At 34.5% G+C, this 12724-nt stretch overlaps 1 protein-coding gene across 1 annotated transcript in view; it reads left to right on the top strand.

Annotated features, from left to right (window-relative positions):
• Window positions 1-12724, top strand: part of LOC150081562 (WD repeat-containing protein 3) — a 279852-nt gene that overhangs the window by 243524 nt on the left and 23604 nt on the right. Inside the window, 1 exon segment of the mRNA XM_090380245.1 lies at window positions 8325-8453. Coding sequence (XP_090236371.1) covers window positions 8325-8453 — 129 coding nt within the window.

Here is a 12724-nt window from a genome sequence, read left to right on the forward strand (position 1 = left end):
GTGATGCAAGAAAGCAAGTGTATGAGCTTATGCAACATCAGCCAAAAAATATATATATATATCACGCCATTCCCTCCAAATGCCTGTCCAGTTCCTCCTTAAATTTATTTAACATATCAACTTCCACAACGACAGATGGAAGTTTGTTCCAGCAATTAACCACCAGCTGGCTAAAGCCAAATTTCTGCACATCTATTGTACATCTGCCTTTTCTTATTAATTTGAATTTATGCCCCCTTAGGTTCGTAATCTGAACAAGTGGAAGAATCCCATCAGAATTCAGCATGCTTAACCCATTCAAGGCCTTATACACCTCATCAGATCGCTTCGCAGGTGCCTAGTCTCCAGCAACTTCAATTTGCAGAACTTAAGCCTCTCTTGGTAAGAGGATCCCTTCATTCCCCTCACCAATCTTGTTGCCCTTCTCTGTACATAAATTCAAGTTACGGGGGGGAAATGTTTAGATTGGACTGCAGGAAGTTTTATTTTAGCCAGCGAGTTATAAATTACTGGAATAAGTTGCCTTCATGGGTGGTAGAGGCCGACAGTTTGGGGAAATTCAAAGGTCATCTGGATAGTTCTTTCGGGTAAGGGAAGCGCATAGAATGATAGGTTTAATTTTTTTTTTTTTTTTTTATTAATTATTTTATTTATTTATTTTTTTTTATCATTGTTTTGTTCGGATTTTTTTTTTTTTTTTTTTTTTTGGCTGGTGCAGCATAAGCCATAGGCTTTCTTGCACCATGCGGCTGTTACTAATACTAATACTAATACACGCTCAAGCAAATCTACATCCTTCCTAAAATGAGGCCTCCAGACATGTACGCAGTACTCAAGGTGTGGCCTGACCATTGCCTTATACAGAGGGACAATCACCTCCTTTTCCCTGATAGCAAAATTCTTATATATCATTGATAAAACCCCATGACCTGCCCTGGCAGCCTGTCTGCATTGTTCAGAAAACTTCATATCTGACTGCACATTTACTCCCAGGTCTTTTTCATTTTCTACCACCTTAAGTGTAGTACCACACGGTTGGTACGTTAAAGAAGTATTAATGAAGTATTAGTTCATAAGATGTCTCCTGCTCAGACTATGCATGTGAAGGGAGCATAAATTAAAATTGAGGTAGGATGGTTGGAGGATAGATGTATGGAAATTTGACTTCAACCTGCATGTAGTTGATTATTGGAACAAAGTTTTATCTTGTGTTGTAGAAGTATGTAGTTTGAATAAATTCAAGGAAGAACTAGATAAACTATTAGAGGGGATTGAACACAGGTGACACGGGAAGTCCCCTCCCCTGCTGGTGCTGTATAAGTTTGTTTTTTGCATCATCAATAAGAAGGAGCTTTAGATTTCTCGACTTGTACACCAGAACCGCAGCTACAGATAAAGAAACCCAAGATTTAAATGCATGCTGAGATACTGTCTTTTGTCTTGTTTACTGGTGCCTGAAGTAAAAGTTGTTTCACACCTCACCCTATAAACAAGTTTTAGTTTATGCCAGAGAACACAGGAGGAATATATATATATATATAGATAGAAAATTATTTTTAATGTTATGTGTAAATCTTTAATTTAACTTATGCTAATAATGAAAATACCATGTACCCTGGGAGCGATGTATGTTGAATAAAGGGGGAAGAACGGAAAAGAAAAGTGTAACGTTATAAACAAAGTGCGAATTTTGAAAAAATGCAAAATTTGAAAAGAACGACCAAGGTAGAAATAGCAGATTTTTGAAAAGAACGACCAAAGTAGAAATAGCATTGCAGTATCTTTCATAATTTCTGTGTCTTCTTCAGAGGTCATCCACCTAAATTATGAAAAAGAACAGCAATACTCTTACTTCTGTTTCTGGCATGTTCTGTATGTCAAAAAACACGTGTACGCGGACACGTGGTAAAAAATAATTTAGAATATAAATTTTGAATAAATAAAATACAAGTTAAGCAAAAATATTATGCCAAAGTATAACCATACAGAACATGGATGACCTTACAGAAGTAAGTAGCCCGCCAAAAAGAGAAGACAAAGGAAGCGAGTGTCCGAATGACAAGAATGACAATAACTTACCGCTACTTGACCGGTCGACAAAAAAAGAAAGAGCCGGAGGCTAACCCGTGTATATATGCGAAGAAATGCTAGCGGCACCTAGCGTTAGACGAATTTTGGTGTATGTATATTTTGTAATTTACGTAAGCGGTGGAGCTACGCTAGGTTAAAGTTAAGTACATGATACTCAAACACCCGGGATAGCAAAGAAATATAATAGCTTACAAAGTAGCAGTAGAGTAGCTAAACTTTGTTAAGGCGAAAAATTATGATTGGGTATAGTAAGAAAAATAGTACTCTGATATTGCTTTCGTTACACTAATCGCTCACAGAGCATAAAATGTAGAATTTAGTAAAGCAAAAAGATGATTAAATTAGGGATATGAAGTTGGGCTAGGGTAGTTCGGGGTTGCAAACCCGTTCCTATAGTTAGGACCCTGAACGAATGTCCGAGAGTAGGTGCATCATGTACTTAAGTCAGTTGTGTTAAAGTGTAAGATATATATAAGTTACAATTAACAATTAAATAGATAAATAAATCAAGATATAATTAAAATTAATTAAGATATAATTAAAATTAATTACAAGGTAATTACAAGGTAATACACTATGTTAGACCAATCGGTGGGTACAAGTTTTCCAGACCGTAAGACACCAAAGAGGCCTAGTGTATTGTTTTTACACTATTTACAAACTTGATGCGTATGGGAGTAATTATTAGTTATAAACTAATAATGCTGTTTATATTGATATCTATTAAGTTTTTGTGCCTTAATATGTTAAGGGCTTTATTGATATGATGACGCAGGTATTTAATAGGAAAAAGATTTCTGGTCAGTTTACTGTACAATATTCTGATGTTATCAATAACTGTTGTTTTGTCGCTGCATATCGTTGCTATTCTGATGCATTGTGCTAAGATAACATTAGCATGTACCTGTTTGGAAATATTGGAATTCCATTGTGTATAGTTTACTATGCTAAAGTTGAAAGCTTCACGTTTGTTGTACAAATTGATGGAGGCTATACCGTTTTTTATATTGATGTCTAGATCCAAAAATTGGGCTGCTGTGTCAGAATTGTTAGTTCTTTCTAGTACAAGTTCGCTAGGGTATAGATGTCCATAATCCTGGATGAAATTCGGGCAGTTAATTACTATGAGGTCATCTATATATCTGAATAGTATTAGTTCCTGTGGAAATGAGGTTTCTGACCAGTATAGATATAGGTTGGCTATTATACATGAGGCTGGGCTGCCCATAGGTGTTCCATTGGTTTGTTGATATACTGTATCGCCATCATATATGAAGTTATTGGAAATACATAAATTAAGTATGTTGTTCCAGTAATAGGTGTTGCAGGAAATAAAATTCTTATGTTTATCATAGATATCTTTGAGTACCAATTTGAGATTGGTTTGATTGATACTGGTAAATAGGCTATGGAAATCAAAGGTTTGAATATTATTGACTGTATTACTTTGCAAAAATTTTAATACAGGTTGGTTGTTGCCTATGATTTTGCTGTTATGTATCTTATTCATCAGTGGTTGCAGTAGTCGTTCAAGTGTTTTTCCTGATTTGTGTACATAACTATTTTTGCATGAGGTTATGAATCTGAAGCCTATTGGTTTTTTATGAAATTTAGGAATGAAGTAGATGTAAGGTAAGCTGTAATTACTTAAGTTGAGCTTTAGTTTTTTGTTAAAGGCCATTAGTTTTTTTGTAATGATATTACATGTACTGGAAATAGGTTTGTAGGTATTGCTTGAGTTAAGTTCATTAGTTAAAGTATATGTATAAAAATATTTGCAAATGAATGCAAAATTATTGGCTGCTTTATCTACCGGTGTGATTACGAAGTTTTTGTGAAATTCTAGCAGTTTTTGTTTTAATGTAGTCAAGTTGTAGTATGTGCCCTGATAATAGAAATTTGAACTCTGTAAGGCATATTTATGTTTGAATAGGGCGAATGTATGGCTAATCCACATATGGTATGCTTCTATAGGCGTGTTATTTTTGTAGGCTAGTTGGAAGCAGTAGTTTAACAGGTCTTGATATAGCTGCTTATTGAAGTTGGTTATGTTTATTTTGGTGGGCGGCTTGAATTTGAATCCTTGTGATAGTACATGTCTGAGCATTGGGTCCGTAACTATGTTTAGATTTCCTGTAATGATGTGTCCATAGTCTGGATCAATATATTGCTGCATGTTGGTTTGTTGACAAACGCAGTTATTGGTGTCTGTAATATGTGATGTTAAACTGGTAGCTATAGATTTGTAGTTGCAAGCTAATAATCCAAAGGGTTTATTATACTTATATCTTACTTTAATATGACTGGGACTAGTATTTGGAAGTAGATGATTATGCTGATTTACAATTTTATTGATATTTATGTTATCCATGATATGGTTGTTGAAGTTCAAAATAATAATTGAATCTTTATCATGTGTTGTAGAGCTTATGTTTTTAAGATTAAATTTACAAATATCATTTATTATATGAAAGAGATGTTTGGACTCGAATTTGAAAGTGCGTATGAATTTGTGTAATGCTTTCAGTATACTGTGTTTAGTACTGAAAAGTAAATTATGTATATCATTTACATTTATAATGTTTTTATCCCAGTTTTTAAGTGTGACTTCAAAATCACCTAAAATATTACTGTGTTTGTTGCTAGTATTTTTAGATTTATGAGTACGTTTACGAGGGTTCCTATGGAACTTTATTATATTAAATTTGTCATATATACAACAATCTGTTAAGTTATTGGTAATAATTTTATGGTTGAATTTATTATTTAGACTATATGGGTATAATGTTTTTAATTTTAACATAAATATTTCCTCTTGTTTAGTTCTAATATTAGCGTTATTAATCTGTGCTAATATGGATATGTATATATTGTTGAAGTTGTGAGATTGAAAATGCATATATTCTATTTCTTGTTCTATATTGTTAATATTTCTTTTTAAGTAGTTATTGATGTCAGATCTATGTTGATTAATTCTTACGTGTAGCTTATTGCTGGTTTGTCTGACGTATTTTATATTACATGTTTTGCAGGTTATGAGGTATATAACATTACTAGTTTTACAAAAAGTAGGTTTTGATGCATCATTTGTAATATGTTGCGGGTGTATGCAGGGACAGGTTAAACAAAGTTTATTCTTGCAGGTGTTAAATTTAAGTATATGGATCCCATATTTATCAAAGTTAGAAGCATTACATGCTGATGTGCTCTGACTTGTGTGTGTTAAATGTGTATGTTCAGAGTTACATCCGTGTTTCGGAGTACAGTACAGAGCATGTGTACCCGGGGTCAAGTTTATCCTACTCTGCCCATGTAGTATTTTGTCAAAGTTATCTGATTCCATTCATATAAGTTGCATAAAAATTACATTAAAATTAAAATTTTAAGTTACAATAATAATTAAAAGGACAACAAAATAAATAAAGTGTATGCGCAACCAGGAGTAAACTGTATTTTCAATATCGGGATAGGAAGGTGAATATATTGCAAGTGAAAATCGAGTAGAAATATAAAAAATGTAAGTGTATATAAGCTGTTCGAGGCGGCGTGAGCTCAACCTGGATAAAGCTTAGGATAATAATTATGAATAAAAAATTAAAATTAAGTAAAGAAAGAAAATGGATTTGAATTTGAATAGAGATAAAATGAAATATCGATAATATGAATTAGCTACTCAAAGTTTAGCTACACAAAGTTTAGCTACTCTACTGCTACTTTGTAAGCTATTATATTTCTTTGCTATCCCGGGTGTTTGAGTATCATGTACTTAACTTTAACCTAGCGTAGCTCCACCGCTTACGTAAATTACAAAGTATACATACACCAAAATTCGTCTAACGCTAGGTGCCGCTAGCGTTTCTTCGCATATATACACGGGTTAGCCTCCGGCTCTTTCTTTTTTGTCGACCGGTCAAGTAGCGGTAAGTTATTGTCATTCTTGTCATTCGGACACTCGCTTCCTTTGTCTTCTCTTTTTGGCGGGCTACTTACTTCTGTAAGGTCATCCATGTTCTGTATGGTTATACTTTGGCATAATATTTTTGCTTAACTTGTATTTTATTTATTCAAAATTTATATTCTAAATTATTTTTTACCACGTGTCCGCGTACACGTGTTTTTTGACATACAGAACATGTCAGAAACAGAAGTAAGAGTATTGCTGTTCTTTTTCATAATTTAGGTGGATGACCTCTGAAGAAGACACAGAAATTATGAAAGATACTGCAATGCTATTTCTACTTTGGTCGTTCTTTTCAAAAATCTGCTATTTCTACCTTGGTCGTTCTTTTCAAATTTTGCATTTTTTCAAAATTCGCACTTTGTTTATAACGTTACACTTTTCTTTTCCGTTCTTCCCCCTTTATTCAACATACATCGCTCCCAGGGTACACGGTATTTTCATTATTAGCATAAGTTAAATTAAAGATTTACACATAACATTAAAAATAATTTTCTATATACATTATGGTTGTAGGGTACCTTTGCTCTTGCAGTGTCCCTGATCCATAATTCATATTATCGATATTTCATTTTATCTCTATTCAAATTCAAATCCATTTTCTTTCTTTACTTAATTTTAATTTTTTATTCATAATTTTTTATTCATAATTATATATAGATAGATAGATAGCTATTACAAAACAGCGTGTTTTGTTTGTTAATTATCTGTTTGACAGAATGACTGACCGGGTTGACTGCTAAATGGTTTGAACAGTAGCAGTTCATGGGAATATATTTGAAAAATTTCCTTCCTGTGTTTTCATCAGTTCTTTCCTGTGTATACATCATTTCCTTCCTTTATGCATCAGTTATATCTCATAATGATATAAAAGCATATTTATATGCTTTTATATCATTGCTGACACCTGAAAACATACTATCAGAAGTTGTTATTGACAGATGAATATAATAGGAAAATGCTCTTTGTATATCAACTATGTATATTTTATGTAAATAACCAGCAACACAGACAACCAGTCTGCATAGAACAATCGACAAAGGTTGTGATTCTATTCAGGTATATATCTTGAATGAAAGTACATAACACCAGTGAGACACATGACCCATCACATCAGTGCCAGTTCGTGTCAGCACCACTCATTAGTGGGTCTCTGCAGTTATGGCTTATATATTGGAAAAATTAGTACAAATAACAACACAAAAAATTAGGTAAAATGTGAGCTGTTATTTTAGAGTCAATTTCATCAAAAGTGGGTGGGGAAGAGAATTTCTACTAGAATGGACAAATTTCATAAAATTTGTCCTATTTGGCCTATCTCCATAGAGATAAATCTGCAATTTGCAGCCAATTGTGAATAGATTAAATAGATAACATTGTCAAATGGCTGTTTAGCTGCAGTCAAATGAACTACTGTTAAGGTTGGGCTGCTCTAAGCCAAGATGCATGTTGTTAGTTAATATGTTGTGAGTAGTTTGTAGGTAGGACAAGGACACAAGCAAATATTCGAGGGCTGTTCAATAAAGAATGATAGTAATTTTTTTTTCACAATATCCTTTATTAATCATCCATATTTTAGCATTAGTAGTGGCAAATGATGCAAGAAAGTAAGCTTATATATGATCAGCCAAAAAAAAAAAATACCCAACACTTCCCATTTCACCTATTCATTCCCCCCAGTAGTTTGTCCTAGTTCAGTTCTTGAATTTATTTAAGCTATCAACTTCCACAGCAACAGACAGAAACATTCGAGTAACAAAGTTAGTTCAGATGCACAAAAAGAAAATCTTGCTAAGAAAGACTTCAGTTTTGCAAATTTCTGTTCTTGGAAACTAGGCACCTACTATAGGACCTGATTAAAGTGCTTAAGGCTTTAAAGGTTGAAATTTTCCTCAGATTTCAACCCATTTAAAGCTTTTGGCCCTTAAGTTTTTAGCACATACAAGGAGATGTTAATTTAAATTGGAAAGGATGGTTGCAGGGATAGACAAGTGAAAATTTGCTTTCAGGCAGAGAGTGATTGTTAGAATAAACTTCCACTTGATGCCTTAGAAATGGGTAGTTTGATTAAATTTAAAGGGGTTGGACAAATTACTAAAAGCTATGTGCAGATGAGATTTTCTTTCTTTCACACACTTTTTTTTTTTTTTTTTTTTGTAAATTTAATTTTCATAAATAGCATACAGCAATAAACAGAAATATAACATTACTGAGAATGATTAACTAAACATTATATTATAGGTATGTGACATTTTATTTATTTTTTCATTTACAGTGATCTAGAAGAAACTTTGTTGGTTTTACCTTTTAGATATGTCATAGATTTCCTGAAAATATTAAGCTTATTTCTAGAAAAGAAATGGGAAGTTGCTATTACAAGTCAGTGTGTTTTATTTCTTTTGAGGTGAGTGGAAATATTTATAATCAGTATTCATGTTTTTAATTGCTCCTGAAGTTTTTAATTGATCCTGAATGTGAAAATTAAAGTGTACAAATATGAGGGTAGTCACAAGGTTCAAGAATGACCTAGATGAATTATTTGGACAAACCAAATTTTATATGTAGGAACCATCATTCAGTAACTGCACCTTTGTGTAATGTTGTCACTGCACTAACAATATTTATTTATTTGTAGAGATATTTCTAAGTCATAACTTAAAATATGTTAAAAATTAGTCATATCTTAAATGTGTTAAATACCATAGTGAAAATTTCAAAATTTTGTCTGTTATCAAGTATCTGTGTTTGAAAGGCATGCTTGCAATGGAAGCTCATGCTTGTTATATTGACAACACTGTGGAACTCTGCTTCATACATATTCCATTACTTCAAAATAGTATGCAGATTTTTACTCATGGAAGAGAGCCATGTTAAGATGAGCATTGTTCAGATTGTCCATCAGCATCTGCCAGTCACAAAATGATTATTAAACATATTTATGAATTGAAAGGCACTGCATATAGTATATTGATTGATTACTTGAAAATGAGAAAGGTTTTTATGAGTTCCATAAATTTTAACTCATACCTAGAAAGTTTACTATGTAGAGACATCAGAACACTTTCAGAAAGATTCAAGTATAGGCCTGAGTACATCCTTTTGTAATTTGTAACCGTATATACTAATTCAAGGGATGAGTCTATGATCTTGAATCCAAGAATTGGAACATAACCTGGAAACATAGGTCATCTCTGCTCAACTGACCAAATGAAGAAATTCAGTGTTGCTCAGTTAGCCAGCAAGATGATGGCCTCTATTTTTTTTTTTTTTTTTTTTTTGGAACGTTGAGGAATTGGTGCTTGTTGATTGTCTTGCACATGCAGCCACATACACAGGCCAATATCATTCACACTGGATAGTGCATAAAGCAATCAAGATGAAGCAGCAAGGAAGTTGCAGTGAGGATTTCTTTTCCACCTGGGCAGTATGGGTCCAGTTGCAGTGTCTACCACTCCAGGTGCAGGTTTGGAAATCGGCTTCATCTCCCCCCCCCCCAGCCATTATTATTCCCAGGGACTTCCTACTCATTTCAAAATTTAAGGAACATTGTTGTCCTGGTTGAAAATATTGAATTTCATTTTGATGAAAGATGAAATGTGAGGGACTGGATTGCGGGGTGTGGGGGAGCACCTTTTTTTTTTTTTTTTTTTTTTTTGCAGCATAAAAGGATTTGAGCAGTATTGGGAAAAATATATAATTGTTTAGGGTTATTAAGTTAGTCATAATCTTGACATGCCCATTGTGTGCACTTGACTGTCATAATTTCAGTGCTCCTTTGTCAGAATGTTTAGATTTATCTCCATAGCTGTGAAATCAGTCAGTTGATTAGCAGTGGCAAATGATGCAAGAAAAGCAAGCTTATACAGCATAAGTCAAAAGATGGGTGGGAAACATGACACCTCCCATTTTGCCTGTTCATTCTCTCCAATAGTTTGGAGGGAATGAACAGGCAAACGAAAACAAAACCCCATAAGTTATCCTAGTTGAATTTATTTAAACTATCAATTTCCACAACAACAGATGGAAGTTTTTTCCCAACAATCAACAAACCATTGGCTAAAGGCCAATCTATCCTGCAACCGTCATTCCTCAATTTGAATTTTTGCTCCCTCGTGTGTGTGTGTGTGTGTGTGGTCTGAGCAAGAGAAAGAATCCCATCAGCATTGAGCTTGATCAATCCATTCAAAGCTATAAATACCTCAATCAGATCAACTCACAGGGGTGCCTAGTCTCCAGATGCTGCAGTTTGCAGAGCCAAATCTTTCTTGGTAAAAGCACATCTTTTTTCCACTCATCAAGCTCATTGCCCTTCGCTATACTTGTTCCAGCAGCTCCACATCCTTCCTGAAATGAGGCCTCCAAACCTGTATATGCAGTACTCAAGATGTGGCCTGACCATTGCCTTATACAATGGGATAATCACTTCCTTATCCCTTCTGGAAAAATTCCTATATATCATTGACAAAATCCCATAAGTTATCCTGGCAGCCTGTCTGCATTGCTCAGAGAACTTCCTATCTGACTGCATTATTACCCAGAGGTCTTTTCCATTTTCCACTACTCTGAGTGTAGTACCATACAGTTGGTACGTTACACTGTGGTTACTGCTATCCATATACAGTACTTTGCATTTATCAATGTTAAACTTTTCCAGATCCTGTTGCAACAGTGTACCATCATTACTGTCATTAACAACCCTGCCAACCTTTGTATCATCTGCAAACTTGGACATTAAGCCTGTTATCAATATCATTGATAAATATAGAAAACAACAATGATTCTAACACCAAACGCTGGGATACTCCACTAATAACATTACTTCATGCCGAGCAGTGTCCATTGATTACCACTCTCTGTCTTCTCTTATTCAACCATCCTTTTATCCATAGCAGCAACTTTCACTTAATGCCATACTGCTTCAGTTTGTACAGCCGTCTTTTATGTGTGACAATATCAAAAGCTTTCCTGAAATCCAAGTATATGATATCAAAATAATTTTTTTATCCAGTTACTATGTGACAACATTGTAGTAACCAATCAGATTGGTCAAACAAGGTTTTTCCCATTAACAAACCTATGTTGTGTTTGATGTATAAATGCAACATTGTCTAGATGATCTTGTTACTTCTCTTACCAGTGACTCCATTATTTTCCCTGGAACAGCAGTTAAACTAAGAGGTCTGTATTTACTAGTGACACCCTTTGATCCCCATTTGTGAATTTGGAATACATCTGTACATCTCCAGTTTTAGCATTAGCATTAGTAGAGGCATTTGATGCAAGAAAGCAAGCTTATGCAGCATCAGCCAAAAAAAAAAAAAAAATAAATAAATAAATAAAAAATAACCACTTCCACTTCACCCCTCTGTTCGTTTGAAATACCTGTCCAGCTGAGCCTTAAATTTATTTAGGCTATCAACTTCCACAACAAGGAATGGTAGTCTGTTCCACCAACCAACCACCCGCTGGCTAAAGGCAAATTTCCACACATCTATCCTACATCTGTCTTTCCTCAATTCATTGGTGCCTCCCCTGAATCCAATGATGCTCTCATAATTATGGCTAAGAGTGTGCTTACTTCCTTCATTGCCTCCCAATATAACTGAATAGATCCTATCCACTGCATGTGCCTTTCTTTTGGTCAACTTCAACAATTTCTCTTCCACTTTATTCTTCGTTTTTACAAAATCAATTAGCTCCGTGTTAAAGCAGATAAACTTCTGGCATCCCCTTCCCAAAAGAATTTCTCATCTGAATGTAGATGCAAAATATTCACAGATCTGTCAAGAATGTATACCAGGTCTCTGACAAGATATAGCTGAAGTTGCAGTTAAACTCAACAGTTACTTTGCATCGATATTTACAGAAGAAAAACCCTTTACGTCAATGAAAAATTATGGGAGTGAAGTTGAAAAAAATGTAATCAATGATGTTGAAATTTCATGTGTTTATTTAATGAAAAAACTCTTGAGCCTACAGGCCAGTAAGGCTCCTGGGGTTGATGGCATTTACCCTTTGAGGCTAATTATGAGAGCATCACTAGACTCGGGAGTGATTCCGTTGGATTGGAAAAGTGCCAATGTATCTCCAATACATAAGGGTGGTTCTAAGAGCAAAGTGGGAAATTACCGGCCGGTTAGTCTAACTTCAGTAGTAGGGAAAAATCATGGAGACTATGATCAAGGGTGGAATTCAGGATCACTTAGAAATGGAATTCTGAAGGACACTCAGCATGGTTTTGTAAAGGGAAAATCATGTTTAACTAATCTGGTTAGCTATTTTGACAAGGTCACTTAAGAACTGAACTTGGGGAATAATTTTGATATTGTTTATTTAGATTTCAGCAAAACATTTGACTCAGTCCCACCTCAGTGGTTACTTTATAAGCTGGAACAGGTTGGAATCACAGGAAAAATCCTTAGATGGATAGCTGGATAGTTTCAGGGCAGGAGGCAGAGGGGTGGGTTTCCCATGGATCAGTATTGGGACCACTGTTGTTTTTGATTTTCATAAGTGACATTGATGAAGGGATAGAGGGCGTGGTGTATAAATTTGCAGATGATGTAAAAATTGGGATTATGATACAATCAGTAGGTGGTAGATGACTTTCATCAACTGGTGAAATACCACCACTTTGCTTATTGGAGGCTTGAAGTGGTGAAACCCATGTTTAGT

Source organism: Mastigoproctus giganteus, chromosome 8 (assembly GCF_048544385.1).
Source record: "Mastigoproctus giganteus isolate SK-2022 chromosome 8, ASM4854438v1, whole genome shotgun sequence".
In the NCBI taxonomy this organism is placed as follows: domain Eukaryota; kingdom Metazoa; phylum Arthropoda; class Arachnida; order Uropygi; family Thelyphonidae; genus Mastigoproctus; species Mastigoproctus giganteus.